The 26,998-nt window shown below is 38.5% G+C and overlaps 2 protein-coding genes across 8 annotated transcripts in view; both read right to left on the bottom strand.

Moving 5' to 3' along the window:
* Positions 1 to 26,998, bottom strand: part of DNM3 (dynamin 3) — a 635,765-nt gene that overhangs the window by 509,421 nt on the left and 99,346 nt on the right. For all 7 annotated transcript variants that reach the window (XM_061160332.1, XM_061160330.1, XM_061160334.1 and 4 more), the window contains exon 2: positions 22,487 to 22,560. In XM_061160332.1, the coding sequence (XP_061016315.1) occupies positions 22,487 to 22,560 (74 nt within the window). The remainder of the gene's footprint in view (positions 1 to 22,486; positions 22,561 to 26,998) is intronic.
* LOC133069147 (ubiquitin-conjugating enzyme E2 D3-like) lies at positions 10,718 to 11,471 on the bottom strand. The gene is made up of 2 exons (XM_061160326.1): positions 11,451 to 11,471; positions 10,718 to 11,352 (listed from the first exon to the last, which is right to left on the bottom strand). Exon 2 carries the CDS (start codon positions 11,218 to 11,220, stop codon positions 10,777 to 10,779), a length of 444 nt encoding a protein of 147 aa, XP_061016309.1. The 5' UTR covers positions 11,221 to 11,352; positions 11,451 to 11,471; the 3' UTR covers positions 10,718 to 10,776.

Raw genomic sequence — 26,998 nt, 5'->3', positions numbered from 1 at the left:
TTCATTTTCTGAAATCCCCCTTTAAGAAACATTTTGTCATCTTACCAACATTTTCTAATGATTAATTCTATTTCTGAACTGTTTATCTACCTATCTCTGCTGTATATTGTCTAATAAATTCTTACCTAAATAAAACCTTATGAACCAAAAATGCAAATAATTTGATGTTTTTTCCAATTGTGCATCATCCTTTTTGAAAAAACAGACAATGATGCAGCATACTTTTAAAGGAGATTAGAACTTTAATATAAACCCATACCAAAACAATCTATTTCAAATATTGTACAATAATAAATGATGCTCACACTAACAGCCCTTGAACACTATAAAATCATATACTAGTTTGAATCAACAAAATCATAATTATGTTTAAATCAGGGGTTGGCAAACTATTTGGTCTTAGAATCTAATTCAACCCACTAACAGTTTTTATATAGCCCATAAATTAAGAATGGTTTTCAGTTTTTAAATGGCTGAAAAAAATCAATAGAGAACTATTTCATGGCATGTGAAGATTCTATGAAATTCAAATATCAGAGATCATAAATCAAGCTCATTGGAACACAGCCATACCATTTACACACTTTCTATAGCTGTTTTCATGATACAATAGAAGAGTCAAGTAGTTGTTGAGACAGAGACCATATGTCCTACAAAGCCTAAAATACCTGAGTCTTTACGGAAAAAACTTGCCAACCCTTGTTTTTTGTTTTATTTATTTTAATTGGAGGCTAATTACTTTACAATATTGTAGTGGTTTTTGCCATACACTGACATGAATCAGCCATGGGTTTACATGTGTTCCCCATCTTGAACCCCCCTCCCACCTCCCTCCTCATCCCAACCCTCAGGATCATCCCAGTGCACCAGCCCTGAGCACCCCGTTCATGCATCGAACCTGGACTGGCGATCTGTTTCACATATGATAATGTACATGTTTCAATGCTATTCTCTCAGATCATCCCACCCTCACCTTCTCCCTCAGAGTCCAAAAGGTTGTTCTATACATCTGTGTCTCTTTTGCTGTCTCGCATATAGGATTATCATTATCATCTTTCTAAATTCCATATATATGCATTAGTATACTGTACTGGTGTTTTTCTTTCTGGCTTACTTCGCTCTGTATAATAGGCTCCAGTTTCATCCACCTCATTAGAACTGATTCAGATGTATTCTTTTTAATGGCTGAGTAATATTCCATTGTGTATATGTATTGCTGCTGCTGCTGCTAACTCACTTCAGTCATGCCCAACTCTGTGCGACCCCATAGACAGCAGCCCACCAGGCTCCCCTGTCCCTGGGATCCTCCAGGCAAGAACACTGGAGTGGGTTGCCATTTCCTTCTCCAGTGCATGAAAGTGAAAAGTGAAAGTGAAGTTGCTCAGTCGTGTCCGACTCTTCGTGACCCCATGGACTACGGCCTACCAGGCTCCTCTGTCCATGGGAGTTTTCCAGGCAAGAGTACTGGACTGGGGTGCCATTGCCTTCTCCAGTATGTATACTACAGCCTTTTTATCCATTTGTCTGCTGATGGACATCTTGGTTGCTTCCATGTCCTGGCTATTATAAACAGTGCTGTGATGAACATTGGGGTGCACGTGTCTCTTTCAATTCTGGCTTCCTCAGTGTTTATGCCCAGCAGTGGGATTGCTGGGTCATATGGCAGTTCTATTTCCAGTTTTTTAAGGAATCTCCACACTGTTCTCCATAGTGGCTGTACTAGTTTGCATTCCCACCCCAGCCCTTGTTTTAAGCAATTTCTTCTTAAAATATACGTCACTGAATTTTTACTTGTTGAAAAATCAGTAATACACTTATGGAACAAATGATTACTCCCTATTAATAAAAACAGGAAATCAACCAATCAACTTCTAACCCTCAACCATAATGTATAGAAATAAGAATCTCCTCTGATACACGCCACACTGGTTTCCCTACTTTTCCTCAGTAAAGTGAGGCATATGCCCACCTCAGGGCTTTGCACTGTCTCTGGCTTCTGCCTGGAATGCTCTTCCTCAAAACAGCCACATGGTTCACCCCTCAGCTCCTCATAGACTTTGTTACACTCAGAACCTACATGACATTGCAACTCAGTGATCCCAATCCCCTTACCATGAGCATTTTTATTCCATAGCACTTTACATTATCTAACATAGTATGTAATTTATATTGCTTTGTTTATTGTGTGTCTTGCCCCATAAGATCAGGGTGACCCACTTTATCACTACATGTCTAGTACAGAGAAGCTCTCAATAAATATTTGTAGAATGAATGAATGACATTTTAATTAATCTAATATTTACCCAATATTTCTCCTTGCACTGGTACAATTTGTCATTTTATTTCTTTAAGGTTGTATTATTTAAATGTTTTAGTTTCACATTTCACTTATTTCTTTACATAAAAGTTTGGTATATATCTCTACTATTTTTACTTTAACAACTAGAACTTATGGTTCCTTAAAAAGAGGTTAAACTCAATGCCAGTAATTCAGGGGACAGTAACGTGGATCACACATCTAAGGTCTAGGCTCCAAGCAGAAAATACTGTCAGGTATGTTATGCCATTTAAAACAAAATCAAGCAAGCAACATTTGAAGACATTCTGGACTAAGACATCAAATCTCTTTCCCCAAGAGCTTACTCAGTAAATACTAAAGCCACCTGTGCAAAATCTACTCTGCATTTCTATTTTAAGTCCTTAACCTATGTATCCTCAACTCGAGTAAGTGAGCAAAATATCCAAATACTGTATAACAAAAATACAAACAGATCAGCCCCAATAAAAAGAGAAAAAAAAATGCAAAATACTAATTGTAGTAATCATTCCTTATCATAAATTCTTCTTATGCAAAAATGTAAATGATTATAAATGCATTCACTTCTGCCCATAAGACCACAAGAAACTCAGTTTTATTATACAAATATTAAAAGTCACTACTGTTGGGGATAACTAGAAAAAGAACAGCACTGACATAGAAATAAGAAATGTGTGCAAGTTGATGAAGGATAATATATTAATATCAGTAAATGTCCTTTCTAATTAGTATGTGAATAAAACAAAGTGTGGGCTTCCCTGGTGGCTCAGACGGTAAGGAATCCACCTGCAATGTGGGAGATGTGGGTTCGATCCCTGAACTGGGAAGATCCCCTGGAGGAGGGCATGGCAACCCACTCCAGTATTCTTGCCTGCAAGAGTCCCCATGGATAGAGGAGCCCGGCGGGCTAAAGTCCCTGGGGTCACAAACAGTCGGACACGACTAGGAGACCAAGCACAGCACAAAAAATGAAGTGTGGTTATACTATAGATGAGAGCGACGTGCTTCGTGCACTGGTCTCTACCTTTGAGGAGCAAACATTATAGAAGGACGGACACAGTTACACCAGTTAATAATACACCAAGATGAATTCCATGACAGAAGTCTAAATGTGAAGATGGGGCAACCCAAGCAAAGGACTGGCCAACTTTTCCGATGAAGAATGTTCCCCAAGTCCAGCCTCTAAACGTTCATTTCCACTATTCTGTCTCACTTGGTAATTGCAATATGTAGACCTTCTTCAGTCAGATAACTTCTTAGCCCATAGTTTTCCCTCTGCTATTACACTATCCACCAAGTATTTAACAGGGTGATTATTCTCATCACACTATTCTTTTAGTGTAGGGACTGGGTTATATATATATATATATATATACATATATATATATATATATATATATATACACACACACACACACACATACATATGGAGAAGGAAATGGCAACCCACTCCAGTATTCTTGCCTGGAGAATCCCATGGACAGGGGTGCCTGGTGGGCTACAGTCCACCTTTGGGATTGCAAAGAGTCAGATATGACTGAAGTGACTTAGTGCACGCACGCACACACACACACACACACACACACACACATATAAAGAAAATGTGTGCAAGTTGGTGAAGGATGATATATTAATATGAATAAATGTCCTTTTTAATTAGTAAGTAAGTAAAACAAAGTGTGGGCTTCCCTGGTAGCTCAGACCTGGTGGTTATATTCATATAACCCAGTCCCTACATTAAAAGAACTGTGTGATAGGTGAGAATAATCACACTGTTAATATCTCTTGTACACCTCTCAGTAACCTTAAGAAATCAAACCAGGGTCTTCTGCATTGCAGGCAGATTCTTTACCAACTGAGCTATCAAGGAAGCCCAATAACTTACACATGAACAGAGAAAAGGTGCTCACTAAACACTTGTCTAATAGGTGTTCTTTACACATTTACTTTTACTATGAATACACCAACTTAAACAATTTAGCAAAGATACAATATAATGAAAAGATAAAAAAGGCCAGGAACAATTTACACAACTTCTCAAGATTATACCTACCTTGTGAGTCAAAATAAACAAAATATATGTATTATATTATGTTTGTATTTATTCTGAATCGTGCACTAATACCTGGTCAATAAAAAGACTACACAGAGTCTAACACAGACTTTAGTAGATACATGTACAGCAGAATAATGTTAAAATAATATTAAAATAATAAATGAGGAAGCATTAGATATATCATATACATGTCAAGAAAGAGTTTTAATGAGGAATGAGAGTAACAAGTGCACATGGATATTTAAAACAGAAAATCATTTGGCCATGCCTTAATGACTCTCCAAAGGACAGAGACTCAAAATGCTTTCAACACACCTTACATAGATATGTGCTTCAGTCTTACTTTTCATTTTCATAACATCTGTAACATATTGCCTAACCCCAAATCCCTACGTAATGGAACAATAAAAACTAAAATAAAAGAGACAATCCTATCCACTGTGTTACTTAAGCAGAGGTTAAAAAATCAGTTTCTTTAAATATGTCAAGATGAAAATAATAGGAAAACTGAAGAACCATGGTATGCAGGACACAAACTGGCAACTTCTCAGTGTGGCACACTGCGGACATTAAAATCTGTTTAACAAACAGATGAATGAATGAATGAATGACTGCTAAAACGTGAAGATAAAAATTTACAAAACAAATACACTTTGGAGAAAACAATGAGAAGAAATTCCACCAGATTTTCAGGAGATTGTTAAAATTAAACTAACACCATCAAGTAAAAAGTATTTAATGTGAATTTAATTCATTTGCAAAGGAAACACCATTTAGTACAAAAGCATCTTACAAGCCAGCAGAGTGGCTCAACTATGACCTTCCCTATGCTGTTCAGACAGCAACCAGTTTCTTCAAGTTAGAGACCATACCACTCAACAGTAGCAGGGCCAAGGAACTACTGAAGTCAGTGTTACACAGAGAGGAGGCTGCAGGCTATGGCAGTAGGAAGGGTAAAACAAGAACCACGGAGAAGGAGTAGGCAGAAAAGCTGCATTCTAAACTACTTGATTCATCTAACAAATGCAAATACACATGACATGCTTGATTTAGATTTCTTTTTGTTAGAAGCCCAAGGTGGGGGGGTGGTGGAAATGAGAGAGGGAAAGGGCAGTTAAGTAATAATCATTTGTTGGCTATATCCATGAGCATGATGTAAAGCAAGTCTATTCATTTTCTTTCTATTAAAAAATTCATACCTCCTCCTCTCAGATTTGAACATGTATTTACAACTTCACAGCTTATCTTTTGGTCTTCAATATTAATTATTCAAGAAAGCTCACTTTTTTAAAAATGGGAGCAAGGAAGGTAATAAAAAGAAAGAAAAGTCCCAAAATTATGGAACTTGATGTCTCTCTACTGTCTAACTACTTTAAGCAGACATAAGCCTAAAGTAAATATTAGATAAACCAAAAGGGTCTAAAGTTAGAGGACTATAATTTTTGCTTTGAAACTCAAGGCAGATAGAAGCCTCAATAGCGTCTCCCTAACATTTTAATAGAGACCTGAAAAACAACCAATTATTGCCAACTCAAAAGTCATCTTAACCTCACAACTAGGAGTGGTAATCCTATTGAAATGTATTATTTCTTCATTTCTGTTAAGAAGAAATATATTTTTCTTTATTTTTATAAAACAATATACTTTTATTTACTTTTCTTCCTAAATGGAAATATATGTGTTGTTAAAGGTTTAGATGGTGATTGCAGCAATGAAATTAAAAGACCCTTATTCTTTGGAAGGAAAGTTATGACCAACCTAGACAGCATATTAAAAAGCTGAGACATTACTTTGCCAACAAAGGTCCGTCTAGTCAAGGTTACGGTTTTTCCAGTAGTCATGTATGGATGTGAGAGTTGGACTATAAAGAAAGCTGAGGGCCAAAGAATTTATGCTTTTGAACTGTGGTGTTGGAGAAGACTCTTGAGAGTCCCTTGGATTGCAAGGAGATCCAACCAGTCCATTCTAAAGGAGATCAGTCCTGGGTGTTCATTGGGAGGACTGATGTTGAAGCTGAAACTCCAATACTTTGGCCACTTGATGTGAAGAGCTGACTCATTTGAAAAGACCCTGATGCTAGGAAACATTGAGGGCAGGAGGAGAGAGGGTGAGGTGGTTGGATGGCATTACCGACTCAATGAACGTGGGTTTGGGTATACTCCAGGAGTTGGTGATGGACATGGAGGCCTGGCGTGCTGCGGTTCATGGGGTCACAAAGAGTCAGACATGACTGAGCAACTGAACTGGAAATATTGAAAGAACAACCAAACCAGATTTAAAGGAAGCCTGGCTGAAAGTCCTAAACAGTACTACCTACCTTATTTCCCCCTCAAAAAGTGTATAAGAACACTGAAAGAGAACCATTTGGCCTCAATATGAAATAGTTTATAAATCTGGAGGTACTTCAATACAGCCCTACCGTACACATGTTTACAGTCTCTACATCTCTATCCATTTAACAAGAATGTTCTTCCACCAAGGACTTTTGGAAGTTCATTTATTATAATCCATCCAATATTCATGGAATAATAACCCAGTGCATCCTCCAGAAAAGTGAAACCCTTTGATCCCTTCTATACCAGTGATCAAACTTCTTGGAAAACCTAAGATCCCCTCTTGTCCAACTCCCCCACTAAATATTTCTAATTTATTTTTGATAGTTACATTTTCCAGAATTAAGATTATGTGCTTGATAACTATGTGACATTCCATGGGTTTCATGGGAATCCCTGGGCTTATCAGAAATCAAGGAGGAGGACCCCAGCTCCAAGGGATGAGTGGAGATTTCACCTGGATGGTTTTTATATTTCTACATTTACACCTGGAAGGAAACTCAATTATATTAACAACAAAACTTGGAGATCTTAGAACCTTAACCTCTGTTGGTCTTTGAAGATCCTGAAGTTCTTAAAATACCAGGGCCAGGTGTGCTGGTGTCTGAGCTAGATGTCCAGGCAACAGGAGGAGGCTACAGTTCAGCACGGAATGAATGCCTATTACATTCAAAGCACGGTGTTTATTCCTATAGAAAGACTCCATGACCAAAAATTTGGACAACTTTTTAAAGAACAATAGGCAATTCCTCAACAAAAAGATCCTGCTATATGGATGAAGGAAAGGTATCTAGAAAAAGAAATGATAACAACTGTTAAAATAATTAGATGAAACTGTTGTAAGTGTTCCTCAAAGTGTGACTCAAAGACCAACAGCTTTAGAAGAACTCTAGTAGTTCTTTAAAATGCAGAACCCTAAGCCCTACCCCAGACCTACTGAATCAAAACCTCTGAGAGTGATGCTCAGGAATCTACATGCTATTTTATGCACATTAAAATTTAAGAGTAGCTATATTCAAGGGATGTTAACTATGACTCTGCACTATATGTGGTAACCTGTACATTATATAGAAAGCAATAGGGTAGAACAAATAGTAGAACAAGGTCAAAACTATAGTTAAGAAAGAATGTTTTCCATGTGATTAACCTGATATGATGAAAAACAATAAACATTTCATCCTCTGCAAAAACAGACTCTCTTATTCTACAATATCAAGTTTAATTAAACTCAAATATTCAAATGAAAAAAATGAGAGGTAGTTTTACAATATTTTCAAACAACCATTTGTTATTCAAAATGGTACTTGAATGTTTCCATTAAGTATGTGTCAGTCTAATTTAAGAAACTAGAAAACAAGTCCTGGCCACTGTATATAAATCAGGATTTAAAGTCTACCTAATGTACAAACGTCTTTAAAACATCTCAGCTGTGTAAAGTTGACATTTTTCTCTAAAACTAATGATTCCCTGGCTATTGACGTAGGAAGCAGTCTCCTCAAATGCCCTTTGGCACAGTTCCACCAGGACTCATAATGCTCTCCATGCGGACCCGAAGATGGACCCCAGTGTGCAGTCCATCACTCAGAACACAGTGATGCTCCACCTTCACAAGCCTTCCTGCTGCTCCTCTGATCTGCTGCCTGAACTAAGTGTCTCCACCTCACCCTGTTATTTATCTGGTGCCTTGAAAACAAATTACTTGATTTCTGTCACTGAGCATCTTTATTAAAACAGTTGTTTATAGCAACTCTAATCAGGACCCAAAATACTGAACAATAATAATTCTCTGATAAATTGTAAGTAGTCTTAGGCAGTTTTAAAACATAGGCACATTATAAGGTGTTAAATCAAATTTTGATTAACTATTATATTTGACACACGGAAGCAGCAAGGAAATCTTCCACAAAAGAAAGAATGCTTCAGTAATTTGAACAATTACCTTTAATGAATCCAGTTTGAAAATTTCTGACTTTTAATACCTTTCTTTCTCACATTTATGTTATTGAAACAAAGGAGAGTGAGGGATTATAACATTTAGAGAATAAGGACTATAATAACATTTAGAGAAATATTTTAACAGAAAAGTTTCCCAGGAGAAAAAAATCACTTGTCCTTAACCATAACCTACAGGCTTTATTTATATACATCCTTAAAAATAACTTTTAATGCAGAGAATGATCTGAAGTCTGATGTCTTTAAAAAAAAAAAAACTCTCCTTCAGGGGGAATATTAAACTCCAAACGAATCACTTCTTAGAGTAGTGACACTTTCAGTATACTCAGTAGTTCATCAAAATATTACACTCAGTCATAAATGACAGTCTGAAATGCTATTTAACCAATAAACAGTAAGATCAGGTGTTGAAAAGAAGGAAACCGGTGGTATGCTGATAAATATTTAACAGTTGGCTCACTGGTGCGGGAAGTCCTGCTTTGTAGCATTTGCCCATTTCTTGGTTCAGACGGTAAAGAGTCCATGTGCAATGCAGGAAACCTGGGTTTGATCCCTGGGTTGGGAAGATCCCCTCAAGGATGGCATGGCAACCCACTCCAGTATTCTTGCCTGAAGAATCCCCACGGACAGAGGGGCCTGGCGGGCTACAGTCCACGGGGTCGCAATGAGTCGGACACAACTGAGCAGCTAAGCACAGCACAGCACCATAAATCTTCCTACCACGACCAAATTCAGGTTACCACCATGACGTCCCTGATGACAGAGGTGGGAAGACAGGTACACAGCCTGATCTAGGGAGCTGGCATAACCCAGATCCAGCTTGGCACTGGAGGAAGGCCCCAGGCACTGAAAACAGTGTTGTCTTATGAAGATCTGCTCCCTACTGCCTTGCTCTTGACATTGCAGACCTCACCTGACACCTTACTGATGCTTTGTCCAGCTCTTGTCCTCCCAAGCCACGCCTTCAGGTATACTTTTCTCTGAAACCCAAACTACCATAACTTTATCACCTAAAAATGTTTACAGAGATGGTGGTTTTCCTCCCCTTTCTCATAACACTTAGTGATTTCTTGGAATGCCCTCTGTGCTAAATACTAATTGTCCTAAAACAAATCACACAGAATAAGGCATAATGCCTTTAACTAATTTTTGGTCTGGTTTAGCAACTAACAAAACAGCAGGTGGAGACAAACAGTTAAATATTCCTATATGGGCATTATGTTGGAAATTAGACAATAATTATGAATTAGCCAAACAATTTCTATACTTATTATTCACATATTTATATTTTTTTTTTGGTTTATGCAACTTTATTGAAGAAAAATAAATCAATTACTAGCAGAGCTATTAGTTGATCACTCATCCATTGACAACTTGCATCATTTATTCAGTGCTATATTAAACAGTGTATTGGAAGATAGATTAACTAATAGCTCCAAGCCTCCTAACAATTTAAATGAAAATTACAAAATGTTTTGAGACCCTATTTTGGAATACAAAGGGTGTTTGACTTCCAATTTCCATTCTCTGTAGAACAAGAACAGGTCATTCCTTTATTGACATGCATAAAATACATCACATTTTCTGTTCTGCTGATGCTATAAATTCAATACCAATTCTCCAGCCACATCAGTTATGAGCATAAAGTATATCATGTAACCTCAAATCTCTAACAATGGAAGGCTTAGACAAGAATGGATGCTGCTAGAATAATGCTGCTTCCTTTGATGTGACAACTCAGCATCCATCTCCCTCCCTCTCAGATGATTCTTCAGCATGTTAGAGCAGTGAGGAATGGTTTTAGTCTCATAACCAAGTTAGAGTGAAGACATTGGCCACATAATACACATGCTCCATTATTTTTAAAAATTCTGAATCTTGGGCAACTGTTCTCTTGTAACTACTTTACAGTTTCTAAAAGCAGTTATTGTCCAAAGCTGGAAGAACTTAAGTCTTCTCAGATGAGCATGTGAATGAATGGAGGGAGGTAAACAAAAAATAAAATTAAAAAAGATGAGGTCTGATAGGGGAGCAGCCGGATAAGAAAATCAAAAAAGGAACAGTAATTTAAAGTTTATTCCAGCTATAATGCAGGTTATTCTGACTTTAAGGTAGCATCACATGGCATACTTCTGAGTCCATTCCCGAGATATTCTGTTGTACTTATCTCTGTCTGTTTTATAGATCCGTGCAATCTCTGGCACTAGGGGGTCATCTGGGTTTGGATCACATAGCAGTGAACAAATGGATAAAAGAACTTTAGAAATAGTTAAAGCAGGAGACCACTGTGATCTTAGAATATCGAGACAAATGCTGCCATTACTGTTAATATTTGGATGATAAATTCTTGTTGTAAATGCAACCTTAGGTGGTTTGAAGGGGTAGTCTGTAGGAAAATGAATTGTCAAAAAGAATACACCGCCTTGATATGGGCTGTCATTAGGTCCCATAATTGTGGCTTGCCAATGAAACATATCATCCCCAACTGGACCTGCAGAACATTGTGCTGGAGAGTCACGGGCCAAATCACTAAGTTCCTTATTAATCCGTTTCAGCGCCATAGTCTGTGCTTTTCGTCTGGCTCCTCACTATCTCGGTGTGTGCTCGAAGGTCCGGCCAAAACTCTTTGATTATCCCGACGGCTGGGAAGGATTGTCTCTTCGTCTCACACCGGCTCTGCCAGACACAGGCGCCTTCTTATTAAACAGATCCGAGGCTGGACTTGGAGGGCGGGGGCCGAAGGCGAGTCATGGGCTGGGGGGAAGGGTAGACGACCGGCGGAAACACTCACACTCAGAGAAGCATCGAGAACCGGAAGGAGACCATGACAGGAAGGTAATGGAAGCGGCAGCTGCGCGGTCGCGCCCCACGCCCCTCCCCATATTTATATTTCTTAACATTAAAAATGCCTGATAAAAATCTAAAGTGTGTCCTGAAAATATAGTTCAAGCACATCAAGTTTCTTATCTTAAAACTGCAATATTAACTGTGTCAGCAAGATATTATACTAATAACAATCCCCACTCCTACCAACAGTGTAGCTTTGGACAAATAACTTAACCTTGCTGGGGCTCTTTTTCTAAAATAGGAATCATGATATCAATCTCAGAATATTCTTGTAAAAATTAAGTAAAGAATTAAGTAAAGCATCTTCAAAGTGTATACTGCTGATACATAATTAACGCTTAAAAATGGAAGCAAATTGTTAGTTTTCTCCACTGTCACTGTCCTGGGCTAGCAATTCTTTTATAAAAGTTTCTAGTTATGGCAGGAAAACCTCTGCACCAGAACACTAAGTATCCTCATGGTTTTTAATATTTCCCATGTGCATGACACCCAGGTCTCAGTACCCAACACAACCACAGTCTCAAGTCTAACCTTGCCCAGGTTCTAACTGCCCATGGCTGCTGTCTCTAAACCCCTGAGGTGAAGACATAACCCTTTGTAATAAACAACATTAGCAGCCCTTCTGGTTTTTGGAAACAGAAACCAAAATGCATCACTAGTGGTAGTTTTTTTTAATTTATTTTTAATTGGAGGATAATTGCTTTATAATGTTGTGTTAGTTTCTGCCATACAAGAATCAGCCATAAGTATACATATACCCCTTACCTCTTGAACGTCCCTCCCACCCTCCAATACATCCTATCCCTCTAGGTCATCACCGAGTACCTGGTTGAGTTCCCTGTGTTATATAGCAACTTCCTATTAGCTATCTATTTTACATATGGTAATTTTTATGTTTCAGTGTTACTCTGTCAGTTTGTCCTACCCTCTCCTTCTCCCGCTAGCTAATAGAAGTCAAAAGACAGAGAATGTTAGCCAATTTTTTTATTCTGACTAGTATAGCTTTCACTTGATAACACTATAACATCTACAAGATAGATGTGTATAGAGACAAATGTAAATAACCTAAGTAAATTAGTGAAACTATTTCAACGGTACAGTAAAAGAACTAAGTTACTATAATCAAATAAATGTAGAAATCTATAAAAGTAAGACCCCTTGAAGTAGGAAACGGCAACCCGCTCCAGGATTCTGGCCTGGAAAATTCCATGGACAGAGGAACCTGGCAAGCTATAGCACATGGGGTCACAAAAAGTCAGACACGACTGAGCAACTGCGCACACACAGCACACACAAGGGTGAACGTATCTGAGTATTTTAAAATATCATCTCAATAAATGCCAAAATGAACTTAATAAACTTATATACCTATTTGTTATTTTTTTAGATCTTTTAAAATTTAGGAATAAAATAGTTCATTACCAGGAACCATTAAATAGTATTTGATAGTTTAATAGGAACTATTAAATAGTATTAAAAGGCAAAACAAATAGCAAACAGCATATGCACAATTTAACACAAGAGGCATTTTCATCAAACTAGGAGCACAACCTGGTTCTGTAATAGGGCATTAAAGAGAAATTAAAGATATACTGGTGGAAATAAAAAGATAAACTAATCATTATAAGCAAATACTTTGTCTCCCACTTCTAGAGAAAATGAAGTCATCAAAGGAGGACTCTGCAGTAAGTACAGACTTACCTGCAGTTTCCCCCACATTTTCCTCTTTCCATTTGGGAGGAATAGAAGAGGTACCCCTTCATGCTTGTCAAGAGTACAGGAATTATCCTTGCCTAGTTTTCAGTCCTAGAATCACTCTATCATTTCTCTGTTACTTTCAATGGCACCTACTTTAAGGCTCTAATCCTCCTATCATGTTCCCTTTCAAGGTCCCAGCCCACAGGACACTACCCAACCAGCTTTCTTCCTGTTTCAGCAACACTGTCTCTCCTTACCCCACCTCCTAATACCCTTCTTCATTCATTCCACCTCCATTCCTACTGGCCTGTGTTAAACTTCAAACAACTAAACAGCTCCCACCTTAGAATTACCTAACTTCCCTATGCCTACACAAATACCATCATGGTTTGAATGCTCACTTTTTTCATCGCCTAACCTTCTGTTTGTTTGGCCTTTTTTGGCACTTGCTGCTGGTTTCTCTCTAAGAAAACAAACTCCATGATGACGAGGGTATTTGTCTGATATACAGGAATCACTCAATAAACACTGGTTGAATGAACGTATCTAACAGGACAAAATAGTATTTATGGAACTTATCCCAGTTAGGATCTGAAGGCACAAGCAAATTCCATGAACAGTGACATATATACTCCTTTCTTTCTGTCATTTTGTCAGACTTCAGTCAAGCCAAGCCTATAGTCATAACAGACTTCCCTATGAACAGTGTGCCTTTAGGGTTAAAAAAAAAAAAAAAGAGGTGGCAGTTCTCAGCTGGCATCAGCTAGAGTACTGCAATGAAAAAGTCTCATTTTGAGGTTCCTGAAGGATTGTGGGGACAGTAAGTTTTTCCATGAGGGGTGAATTTCTAGTCTACTTCACAAGAAGAGAGAGGAGGGGAATGAGGTATGATCCTCACTGATTAACAGGAAGTAGTAAAAGAACGATCAGGGGCTTAGAAGGGACAAGATTGAGAGACTGTTGACAAAAGGCTATAAGGAAGAAGCACATGATGTCCCTCCTGAAAAGAGTCCAACGTGTAAGAACATCTTTCCCTGTCAATACTCAACAAAAAGCCCCCACTGCAACAAAGCTTATTAACATTCTGGTCAATAAGTCTCTTTTCTCAGCCATTTCAGTATTTGCATGATAAGTACTTGCTGAATAAATTAAGAAATGCAAATGAAATTACTATATAACTAACATACCTAAGAGAATCAATTAAAAATATTTTAATCTGTCAAATGTAGAGTAAGATGCTTAATTTAAAAATTAAAATTAAAAATAGCAGCTTTTACTCAGATCAGCAATGAAGAGTTAGAAAATATAATGGAATAAAACCATATTCAAACTACAAGACCAACAAAATAAATATGAACATCCTAAGTAGAAAAGGATGGATGCTATATTTTTAGAATTTTACTAAAATAAAATTTGAGCAAATGAAAGGATATAGCATGGTCCCTGTATTGGAAAAAATAATGAATATTTTAAAGATACTGATTATTCTCATGGCAGGTGGGAGGGAGGCTCAAGAGGAAGGAGATATATGTATACTTACAGCTGGTTCACATTGTTGTACAGTAGAAATTAACAAAACATTGCAATGCAATTATACTCCAATTAAAAAAATTAATTATTCTCTAAATGAATCTATTGAAGCTAAAATAATTCTAGTGGCAATAATTTTGTCTTTATAAAATTGTTCTAAACTTTGACACAACAGAAAAGAACCCATAAATAATGGGGGGAGGACTATATCCCTGATAGATATTAAAGCAAATTATAAACCTGCTAAACAACGCTATAGGGACTTCCCTGGCAGTCCAGTGGTTAAGACTCTGCATTTCCACTATAGGGGACCTAGGCTGGAGAACAGAGAGTCCACATGCTGCATGGTGCAACACTGTAGTGTTGGCACAGTGGAAACTAATAAGACAGTCAGAAATAGACTGCAATGAGAATAGAATATAAGATAAAGGAGACTGGGAAAAAATTACTTCTTCATACATGAAAATAAATTTCAGAACTAAATGTTAAAAAAAAGTATTTATGTATGGAAAGGAAAAAATTATGCTAACTATTCACTTTTTGTTAAACATAAATGTTTCCATTTCTAACGAAAAAGAGTAAACCTTCTTTCCTTTTTAAATGATATAACCAGACTATAAATCGCCAGAGGGGCAGAGATTTTGGTTAGCCATTGCTATATTTCCAGAACTTCAAATAATATCTGGTACATTGTAGATTTATAAGCAATTTACTTTTTCCAATGACATCATTTGAGTCCATTCCTTTGGATTAAACCTGGACTTTTTTTACATTAAAAAATGGGTTAAAATATCTACAATTTCTACCAAAAAGTCAGCTGAATTGTGATTTACCTGCTCAAAGAGTCATGTCCAACTGTTTGAGACCCCATGGACTGCAGCCTTCCAGGCTCCTCTGTTCATGGGATTTTCCAGGCAAGAATACCGGATCGGGTTGTCATTTCCTACTCCAGGGTCTTCCCAACCCAAGGATCAAACCTGCATCTCTTGAGTCTTCTGCATTGGCAGGCAAATTCTTTACCACTGCACCACTTGGGAAACCCTGAGTTGATATAGGGATTGCATTCAATCTACTGATCAAACTGTAAAGTATTGCCATCTTATCATTAAGGCTTTCAATCAGTGAACATGGGATGTTTTTCAAATTATCTACAAAATAGTTTGTAGTTTTCAGAGTATAAATTTTGCCCTTCTTTTGTTAAATACATTCCTAAGTAGTGTTTCTTTTTTGATACTATTGTATATAGAATTATTTTCTTACTTTAATTTTTTGATTGTGCATTGCAAGTACCTAAAAATACAGTTAATTTTTGTATCTTTATCTTGTGTCCTCTAACACTGCAGAGCTAATTTATTAGTTCTAATAGTTTTTTGTTATTTCCTTAAGAATTTCTATGTACTTGATTGTATCATCTGCAAATAGAGATAATTTTACTCTATCCTTTCCAATATGAATGTTTTTTATTTTTTCTCTTGCCCAATTGCCCTAGCTAGAACTTCCAGTACAACACTAAACAGAAGTGACAATAGTGGATATCCTTGTCTTGTTCCCAGTCTTAGAGGAAAAGCTTTCACCATTAAGCACAATGTTAGCTGTAAGTTTTTCATACATGTCCTTGAGGAAGTTTCTTTGTATTCCTAATTTGATAAGTATTTCATGACAGGGTGTAGATCTCCTTTAATGCTTTTTTCTAAGCTTATTGAGATGATCCTCTAACTTCTGTGTTCATTTAATTGATGTGATACATTACTTGATTTTCAGATATTAAATCAATCTTGCATTGCTGGGATAAAACAAACCAATTCTTACATTCATGTAGAATTTTAAAAGACTCAGGATAGCCAAAATAATCTTGAAAAGGAAGAACAAAGTAGAAAAACTTATTCTCAGTTTGAAAACTTAATACAAAGTAAAGGTAATTAAGAAAGAATAAGGACTTTCCTGGTGGTCCAGGGGTTAAGAATTCACCTGCCAAAGCAGGGGACATGGTTCAATCTCTGCTCCAGGAAGAATCCATCTACAGAGGGGAAACTAAGCCCATGTGCCAGAACTACTGAAGCCTGCACACTCTAGAGCCCATGCTCTACAACAAGAGAAGCCACCACAATGAGATGCCCATGTACTGCAACTAGAGAGTAGCCCCCACTTGCCACAACTACAGATAGCTTGCATGCAGCAACAAAGACCCAGGGCATCTGAAAATAAATAAATAAATTTTTTGAAAAAGGAGAGAGTATGGTACAGGCACAAATAGAGAGGTATAGATCAACTGAATAGACCTGAAAGCCCAGAAATAAACCCATATATCTATGGCAAATTGATTTGCAACAAAGGTGCCAAAAAACATACAATGGAGAAAGAATAGTCTTTTCAACAAATGGTCCTGAGACAATATATCTGCAGAAAATGAAGTTGAGTTCTTACTTTGTACAATATATAAAAATTAACTCAAAATGGATCAAAGGCCTAAGTGTAAGAACAAAACTATAAAATTATTAGAAGAAAACATAAGGGTAAATCTCCACGACCTTGGTTTTTACTAATTATGAGACATGAACACTACAAGTGCTTCAATCTCAAACATTCAAAGAAATTGCTAGGAAAAGTAACAAAATCCTCAAAAAGAAATGGGGAAAGATAAAAATAGTCAATTCACAAAAGAATACAAATACCAAATAAATACACACACAAAAAAATTCCACATCATTGGTTACAGAGAAACAAAAAATAAAAACAAAGCTCATTTGCCTATCAAATTATTGTGGTGTTGAGAGGGGCAAAACAGTACATTAGATACAAATTCACCTGTATTGTGTATGTGTACTTAGTCACTCAGTCATGTCCAACTCTGTGACCCACTGGACTGCAGCCCCCTGGCTCCTCTGTCCATGGGCATTCTCCAGGCAAGAATACTGGAGTGAGTTGCCATGCCCTCCTCCAGGGGATCTTCCCAACCCAGGAATCGAATAACACACACACTGTGCATATTGATAAATAGAATATTGTGTGCCATATCAGTAAACAAAGGATGTCACAGTCATCAGCGATTGCAGCCACCACCAGAGGGTGAACAGATAAGCCCTGAGGAAACTCAGGATGTGAAAACACAGGATACTGGCCCCAGATAGCTATGGTGCGTGTCAAAGAAATTATTTCACTGAGCCCAGATCTTGCCATACATAGAAAAGCCCTAAATTCCTTAAACTTGAGATATCCAGTTTCCTTTTATTAACAGTAGTCTTTGTTCCTTCTACCTCCACTTCGTTGCAAAATTCCTATGTTTCATAGCTTCCCCCTTGCCTCGTTGGAGTAGTTATCTCAGGGATACTTGAAATGCTGTCTCTTGAGCTTGAAATCGCAAAAATTCCCACCAAAAAAAAAAACACAACAAAAAACACAACTCTTGTGGAGCTCGGTGCACACCAAGGTCATATGTGTGGAGCCTTGTACCAAGGTCACAGAACAAAAATCTCTGGAGCTGCCAGCCCCATAGCAACTGTCGCCATGAGCCTCGGAATCTAAACCAGCAGTTACCTGATCTTATATATTAGGTAAAATACTCAAGCTATTACCCATCTTATAGAAACTTAACCAATCACCAAATGCCACCCTTCCAGTAGGAATTTTCTTCTGTCCTGGGGCTATAAAAACTGGCTAATACCCCATGAAAGGGGTCGACACTCACTTGAGCTGGCCTACTGTTCTAACAGTGTCTCCCACTCTAATAAAACTTTATTCTCTCCTCATTCTGCCTCAAGTTTGGAAATTCTTTTTAATCCCACTCACACACAAAGACAGCGCTCAACTATTAGGTTGCATGTGCATGTTTTTTTCTTCAGTCAACGACATGCACACAGATATTCAATGTGATCTTGGCAAGGCAACAGAGAACAGTGGCAGGAATAAGTTCAGTTCAGTCGCTCAGTGGTGTCCAACTCTCTGCGACCCCATGGACTACAGCACACAAGGCTACCTGTCCATCACTAACTCCTGGAGCTTACTCAAACTCATGTGTATCAACAAGAGTCAGCAATGCCATCCAACCATCTCATACTCTGGCATTCCCTTCTACTCACAGCTTCAACTTTTCTCAGCATCAGGGTCTTTTTCAATGAGTCAGTTCTTTGCATTAGGTGGCCAAAGTATTGAAGTTTCAGCTTCAGTGTCATCTTTCCAATGAATAATCAGGACTGATTTCCTTTAGGATAGATTGGTTGGATCTCCTTGCAGTCCAAGGGACTCTCAAGAGTCTTCTTCAATGCCACAGTTCAAAACCATCAATTCTTCTGCACTCAGCTTTCTTTATAGTTCAATTCTTACATCCATACATGACTACTGGAAAAACCACAGCTTTGACTAGACGGACCTTTGTTGGCAAAGTAATGTCTCTGCTTTTTAATATGCTCTCTAGGTTGGTCATAGCTTCTCTTCTAAGGAGCAAACGTCTTTTAATTTCAAGGCTGCAGTCACCATCTGCAGTGATTTTTGGAACCCAAAGAAATAAAGTCTGTCACTGTTTCCACTGTTTCCCCAACTATTTGCCATGAAGTGATGGGACCAGATGCCAGGATCTTAGTTTTCTGAATGTTGAGCTTTAAGCCAACTTTTGCACTCTCCTCTTTAACTTTCACCAAGAGGCTCTTCAGTTCTTCTTCACTTTCTGCCATAAGAGTGGTGTCATCTGCATATCTGAGATTATTGATATTTCTCCTGGCGATCTTGATTCCAGCTTGTGCTTCATCCAGTCTGGCATTTCACGTGATGTACTCTGCCTATAAGTTAAATAAACAGGGTGAAAATATACAGCACTGATGTACTCCTTTTCCTATTTGGAACCAGTCTGTTGTTCCATGTCCTGTTCTAACTGTTGCCTCCTAACCTGCATACAGGTTTCTCAGGAGGCAGGTCAGGTGGTCTGGTATTCCCATCTCTTTCAGAATTTTCTACAGTTTATTGTGATCCACAGAAAGGCTTTGGCATAGTCAATAAAGCAAATGTAGATGTTTTTCTGGAACTCTCTTGCTTTTTTGATGATCCAATAGATGTTGGCACTTTGATCTCTGGTTCCTCTGCCTTTTCTAAATCCAGCTTGAACATCTGGAAGTTCATGGTTCATGTACTATTGAAGCCTGCCTTGGAGAATTTTGAGCATTAATTTACTAGCATGTGAGATGAGTGCAATTGTGTGGTAGTTTGAGCATTCTTTGGGATTGCCCTTCTTCGGGATTGGAATGAAGACTGACCTTTTCCAGTCCTGTGGCCACTGCTGAGTTTTCCAAATTTGCTGGCATATTGAGTGTAGCACTTTCACAGCATCATCTATTAGGAACTGAAATAGCTCAACTGGAATTCCTTCACCTCCACTAGCTTTATTTATAGTGATGCTTCCTAAGGCCCACTTGACTTCCCATTCCAGGATGTTTGGCTTTAGGTAAGTGATCACACCATCGTGGTTATCTGGGTCATGAAGATCTTTTTTGTATAGACCTTGTGGGTATTCTTGCCACCTCTTCTTAATATCTTCTGCTTCTCTTAAGTCCATACCATTTCTGTTCTTTATTGTGCTCATCTTTGCATGAAATGTTCCTTTGGTATCTCTAATTTTCTTGACGAGATCTCTAGTCTTTCCCATTCTATTTTTTTCCTCTATTTCTTTGCCTTGATCACTGAGGAAGGCTTTCTTATCTCTCCTTGCTATTCTTTGGAACAGTGGCATGATGAGAGATCTTAGTTCCCTCCCCAGGAATTAAATCTGGGTAGCCTGGATGAAAACCAGGAATCCTAGCCACCAAACCAGCAAGGGCTAGAGGCTACAAGCTATTTTTCCCTATATCTTTGCCCCCAGTGAAAAATGCATTTATCACAGAGGCAGAAACTGAAAATGCAGTTGAAACGTTTATTATTAGAGGCACAGCACAACAAGTGGGAGAGCACATGGAAAAATAGCTTGTTTGGTTGAGACAGAAGCAAGGCAGAGATGCACACCTGGAAAAAGGGTGTGGGCGTCCCCCCTGGTGAGGAGGAGCACAGTAAAGAGGCTGTTAGTCATTTCTATAAGGCAGTTTTTCCAGATCTTTGTCTTCATTCAGGCCAGTTACCTGATTTCTTTTACCACACCTGACCTACCCTGGGACCCTCCCCTGGGGTGTTCATGCACCCCTCAGTCAAGATGAATCTTGAAGTGAAGGCTTGTGAGAGAAGCAAGACTCATTACACCCTGGAATTAACCTCTGGCTTTTTGTTTCAAGGACACTTTGTGCAAATGTGTAATGTCTCCCTTATCTTTTCACCCTGATTATTTAACGTATATGCAGAGTACATCATGCGAAATGTCGGGCTGGATGAGGCACAAGCTGGTATCAAGATTGCCGGGAGAAATATCAATAATCTCAGATATGCAGATGACACCACCCTTACGGCAGAAAGAAAAAGGAACTGAAGAGCCTCTTTATGAAAGTGAAAGAGGAGAGTGGAAAATCTGGCTTAAAATTCAACATTCAGAAAACTAAGATCATGGCATCCAGCCCCATCACTTCGTGGAAAATAGATGGGAAAACAATGGAAACAGTGACAGACTTTATTTCTTGGGATTCTAAAATCACTGCAGATGGTGACTGCAGCCATGAATTAAGACATTTGCTCCTTGGAAGAAAAGCTATGACCATCCTAGAAAGCATATTAAAAAACAGAGACATTACTTTGCTGACAAAGGTCCATCTAGTCAAAGCTATGATTTTTCCTATAGTCATGTATGGATGTGAGAGTTGAACTATAAAGAAAGCTGAGTGCAGAAGAATTGATGCTTTTGAACGTGGTGTTGGAGAAGACTCTTGAGAGTCCCTTTGACTGCAAGGAAATCCAACCATTCAATCCTAAAGGAAATCAGTCCTGAATATTCATTGGAAGGACTGATGCTGAAGCTGAAGCTCCAATACTTTGGTCACCTGATTCGAAGAACTGACTCATTGGAAAAGATGCTGATGCTGGAAAATTGAAGGCGTGAGGAGAAGGGGACAACAGAGGATCAGACGGTTGGATGGCATTGCCAACTCAATGGACATTACTTTGAGCAAACTCCAGGAGTTGGTGACAGACAGGGAAACCTGGCATGCTGTAGTCCATGGGGTTGCAAAGGGTCAGACACGGCTGAGCAGCTGAGGGACTGAACTGAACTAAACTCGCTTATCTTTTTTCTCAGAAGGGTCTTTGCCTCTCTTTGTCCTTGCCATGATTATTCCCTTGAGGTGTTAACAAGAGACAAAGACTGACTATTTACCTTGTTTCTGATGTTATAACCATTTTCGAGAGCAAATGGGAGGCTGGTGTAAATTCCTCAACTGGAGTCTACCTATCTCTTGACTCAGAAAATGCAAAGAGGCCACTGGCTGACAGTCAATGTCCAACCTGGATCCTGTCTATCTCTTAAACTCAGGTGGATGTTAAATTACTTTAAAAAAATTCCCAGACACGCATACACACATAGGCGCAGGAAGGAAGCATACCAAAGGGGTATTAGAAGTTATGCCACACTGTAAAATTACAGATGTATTACAATAAGGATAAATGAAATAAAAGGAATTGAAATGTAATAAAAGGAATTTAAAAAGCAATGAAAAAGGGAGTGTTTTAGAGAAACATATAGGCAGCTAATGATCACCAAAACATTTTTGCTGCTATGACCCAAAATCCTGCAATGAGAAAACAGGTATCACAGATACAGTCATCCAAGTAGCAAACACCCTTTTCCGTTACCTGCTTTGGAAGTAATCAGCTGCAGCACTAGCGGCCTTCTAGTTACAATGCCTGACCCTCGAGGGAGAAAGTCCCTAAGAAAAAAAGAAAAAGAAAGAATAGATTAAGGCATTTAAAGGAATTCTTATCACTGATCAATTTACCAATCAATATCCATAATTTTCAACCTTTCAATGCAAGACCCATCTTATAAAAGAGGTATTTGCAAAACAAAAAAGGAGGAGTAAGGGTCCTTATACTGAATATTAACACACATACATTATTATAATGACCTCACTGGAATATGTAATTCTCTCATTTAGTTGGAATTAATAAACATTTGCCTTAGACTACTGTGTATTGTCAACTATTTTTTATTTTCAGAGAACATACATTTAGAAAAACATCTGATGTGGAAGTTAATCCTTAAACTCTTTGGTAATTAAAAAATTCATTGCTTCATCCACCTTCAAGACTAATATTAACACCATCAAATACTGTCCATTTTAAGAGGTAATAAAGGCACATTAAACTGTATCTTCTAAATACCTAACATTTCTCTCCAATACAGTCACACACAAAACATGGGGCTCAGTTCAGTTCAGTCGCTCAGTCGTGTCTGACTCTTTGTGACCCCATGAACACACCAGGCCTCCCTGTCCATCACCAACTGCCGGAGTCTACCCAAACCCATGTCCATTGAGTCGGTGACACCATCCAACCATCTCATCCTCTGTCGTCCCCTTCTCCTCCTGCCCTCAATCTTTTCTAGCATCGGGGTCTTCTCAAATGAGTCAGCTCTTCATATCAGGTGGCCAAAGTATTGGAGTTTCAGCTTCAACATCAGTCCTTCCAATGAACACCCAGGACTGATCTCCTTTAGGATGGACTAAGTGGAGATAAATGTTGGGTATGTAGGAAGTAACAGCAGAAAAAATACTGCAATTTGATATTTTTGTTTGTTTGTTTTCATTCCTGATAGGAGCTTATTAAAAAGGAGATTTTTTTCAAATAAACATTTTCTTTAAAATGGCATGCTAATACGCACTAGATAAATAAATCTACAGCAAAGAGAGTATTTTATAATTACATCTACAATGCCACATAACTCAGTACAGATTCTGCAATGTTAAAGAGAATTCATAAACATATCTGTAACACTGTTTTTAAACACACTTAGAATGCTTCACAACTTTTAGAAGAGTCATAATTTTAAAAATCACAAAATTCCATTCAAACTCAATTTCAGAACCAATGGCAATGTTTCCCAAAAAGTATCTCCAGGACCACGAGAAAGTATTTTGAACACAGACACCGAGGATCCATCCGGGAAAGATACAGCATCTAGACTCTTTAACAAGCACCAGGGGACTGATGTTCACCATGGCTGGAGAACCACTGGCCTCACCACAGGAAATGTTCCTTAATGATTCAGTGAGTAATAACAGTGTGGGATCTCTTCAAGAAAATTAGACATACCAAGGGAACATTTCATGCAAAGATGGGCACAATAAAGGACAGAAATGGTATGAACCTAACAGAAGCAGAAGACGTTAAGAAGAGGTGGCAAGAATACACAGAAGGTCTATACAAAAAAGATCTTCATGACCCAGATAATAACAATGGTATGATCACTCACCTAGAGCCAAACATCCTGGAATATGAAGTCAAGTGGGCCTTAGCAAGCATCATTATGAACAAAGCTAGTGGAGGTGATAGAATTCCAGCTGAGCTATTTCAATTCCTAAAAGATGATGCTGTGAAAGTGCTACAATCAATATGCCAGCAAATTTGGAAAACTCAGCAGTGGCCACAGGACTGGAAAAGGTCAGTCCTCATTCCAATCCCAAAGAAAGGCAATGCCAAAAATGCACAAACTACCGCACAATTACACTCATCTCACACACTACCAAAGTAATGTTCAAAATTCTCCAGCCAGGCTTCAACAGTACTTGAACCGTGAACTTCCAGATGTTCAAGCTGGATTTAGAAAAGGCAGAGGAACCAGAGATCAAATTGCCTACATCTACTGGATCATCAAAAAAGCAAGAGAGTTCCAGAAAAACATCTACTTTTGCTTTATTAACTATGCCAAAGCCTTTGACTGTGTGGATCACAATAAACTGTAGAAAATTCTGAAAGAGATGGGAATACCAGACCACCTGACCTGCCTCCTGAGAGATCTGTATGCAGGTCAGGAAGCAACAGTTAGAACAGGACATGGAACAACAGACTGGTTCCAAATAGGGAAAGGAATACATCAAGGCTGTACATTGTCACCCTGTTTATTTAACTTATATGCACAGTACATCATGAGAAACGCTGGGCTGGATGAAGTACAAACTGGAATCAAGATTCCCAGGGGAAATATCAATAACCTCAGATATGCAGGTGACACCACCCTTATGACAGAAAGCAAAGAACTAAAGAGCCTCTTGATGAAAGTGAAAGAGGAGACTGAAAAAGTTGGCTGAAAACTCAACATTCAGCAAACTAAGATCATGACATCCGGTCCCATCACTTCATGGCAAATAGATGCGGAAAGAGTGGAAACAGTGACAGACTTTATTTTCTTGGGCTCCAAAATCATTGCAAATGATGACTGCAGCCATGAAATTGAAAGACACTTGCTCCTTGGAAGAAAAGCTATGACCAACTTAGACAGCATATTAAAAAGCAGAGACATTACTTTGCCAACAAAGGTCCATCTAGTCAAAGCTGTGGTTTTTCCAGTAGTCATGTATGGATATGAGAGTTGAACTATAAAGAAATCTGAGTGCTGAAGAATTGATGCTTTTGAACTGCGGTGTTAGAGAAGACTATTGAGAGTGTATTAGACTGCAAGGAGATCCAACCAGTCCATCCTAAAGGAAATCAGTCCTCAATGGTCATTGGAAGGACTGATGCTGAAGCTCCAATACTTTGGCCACCTGACTCGAAGAACTGACTGATTTGAAAAGACCCCGATGCTGGGAAAGATTGAAGGCAGGAGGAGAAGGGGACAACAGAGGATGAGACGGTTGGATGGCATCACCAACTCGACGGACATGAGCTTGAGTAAACTCCGGAAACTGGTGATGGACAGGGAGGCCTGGCATGCTGTAGTAGATGGGGTCTCAAAGAGTCGGACACAACTGAGAGACTGAACTGAACTGAATGACATGGAACTACTATCAGTTTTGTAGGAAATTTGGCAGAACACAGCTTCAACACAGATGGGATTTCAGTAAACAACAGCTTATACAACCAGTAAAGGTCAGTGAGAAGGCTGCAAAACCCAAGGCTTTAGCTCCACTGATACTTTAAAAAAGGGCATTACAGGGATAAAATTGAGCAAAATTTCCTCCACTTGCAGCAAATTTATTTTGCAAGCACTAGTGTAAATTCTAATAGCCTCTTAGGCAGGTTAATAAATTTACTCCTTGACTCCAAAGGCTAAGTTTCATTCGGAATGTCATTGATGTAACTAAAATAAAGAATAGTGAAATTACAGACTTGCTTCACTCTTTAAAAAAAAACTCTACCGGAATAAATAATATTATTTACTTATCAAAAAATTCACTGAAAAACTAAGAAATCCTAGAGAGATGCTGTGTCCATGGGTCTGTACTTAGGTGTATGAAATCTAATAGGAAGAGACACACATGCACACAGAAAATCATTTAGAAGGGACCAGATAAAATAAGAAAGACTAACACTCTTTTAAAAACATCTCAGTCAGCTCAGTTCAGTCACTCAGTCAGGCCCGCCTCTCTGCGACCCCACAGACTGCAGCACACCAGGCTTCCCTGTCCATCACCTGGCAATCTTGAATCCAGCTTGTGCTTCATCCAGCCCAGCATTTCTCAAGATGTACTCTGCATATAAATTAAATAAGCAGGGTGACAGTATACAGCCTTGACATACTCCTTTTCCTATTTGGAACCAGTCTGTTGTTCCATGTCCTGTTCTAACTGTTGCTTCCTGACCTGCATACAGATTTCTCAGGAGGCAGGTCAGGTGGTCTGGTATTCCCATCTCTTTAAGAATTTTCTATAGTTGGTTGTGATCCACACAGTCAAAGGCTTTGGTATAGTCAACAAAGCAAAAGTAGATGTTTTTCTGGAACTCTGTTGGTTTTCTGATGACCCAGCAGGTGTTGGCAATTTGATCTCTGGTTCCTCTGCCTTTTCTAAATCCAGCTTGAACATCTGCAAGCTCACAGTTCACGAACTGCAGAAGCCTGCCTTGGAGAATTTTGAACATTATTTTACTAGCGTGTAAGACGAATGCAGTTGTGCAGTAGTTTTTACATTCTTTGGCATTGCCCTTCTTCGGGATTGGAATGAAGACTGACCTTCTCCAGTTCTGTGGCCTCTGCTGAGTTTTCCAAATTTGCTGGCATATTGAGTGCAGCACTTCCACAGCATCATCTTTTAGGATTTGAAACAGTTCAACTGGAATTCTATCACCTCCACTAGCTTTGTTTATAGTGATCCTTCCTAGGTGATGCCCACTTGACTTTGCATTCCAGGATGTCTGGCTCTAGGTAAG

Source organism: Dama dama, chromosome 14 (genome assembly GCF_033118175.1).
Source record: "Dama dama isolate Ldn47 chromosome 14, ASM3311817v1, whole genome shotgun sequence".
Classification (NCBI taxonomy): Eukaryota; Metazoa; Chordata; class Mammalia; order Artiodactyla; family Cervidae; genus Dama; species Dama dama.
The sequence above is the reverse complement of the archived record's forward strand: the minus strand, read 5'-3'. Positions and strand labels throughout refer to the sequence as shown.

Bases quoted from the DNA above. Each gene is read 5' to 3' on its own strand.
- LOC133069147 (XM_061160326.1), bottom strand. From the start codon at position 11,220: ATGGCGCTGAAACGGATTAATAAGGAACTTAGTGATTTGGCCCGTGAC.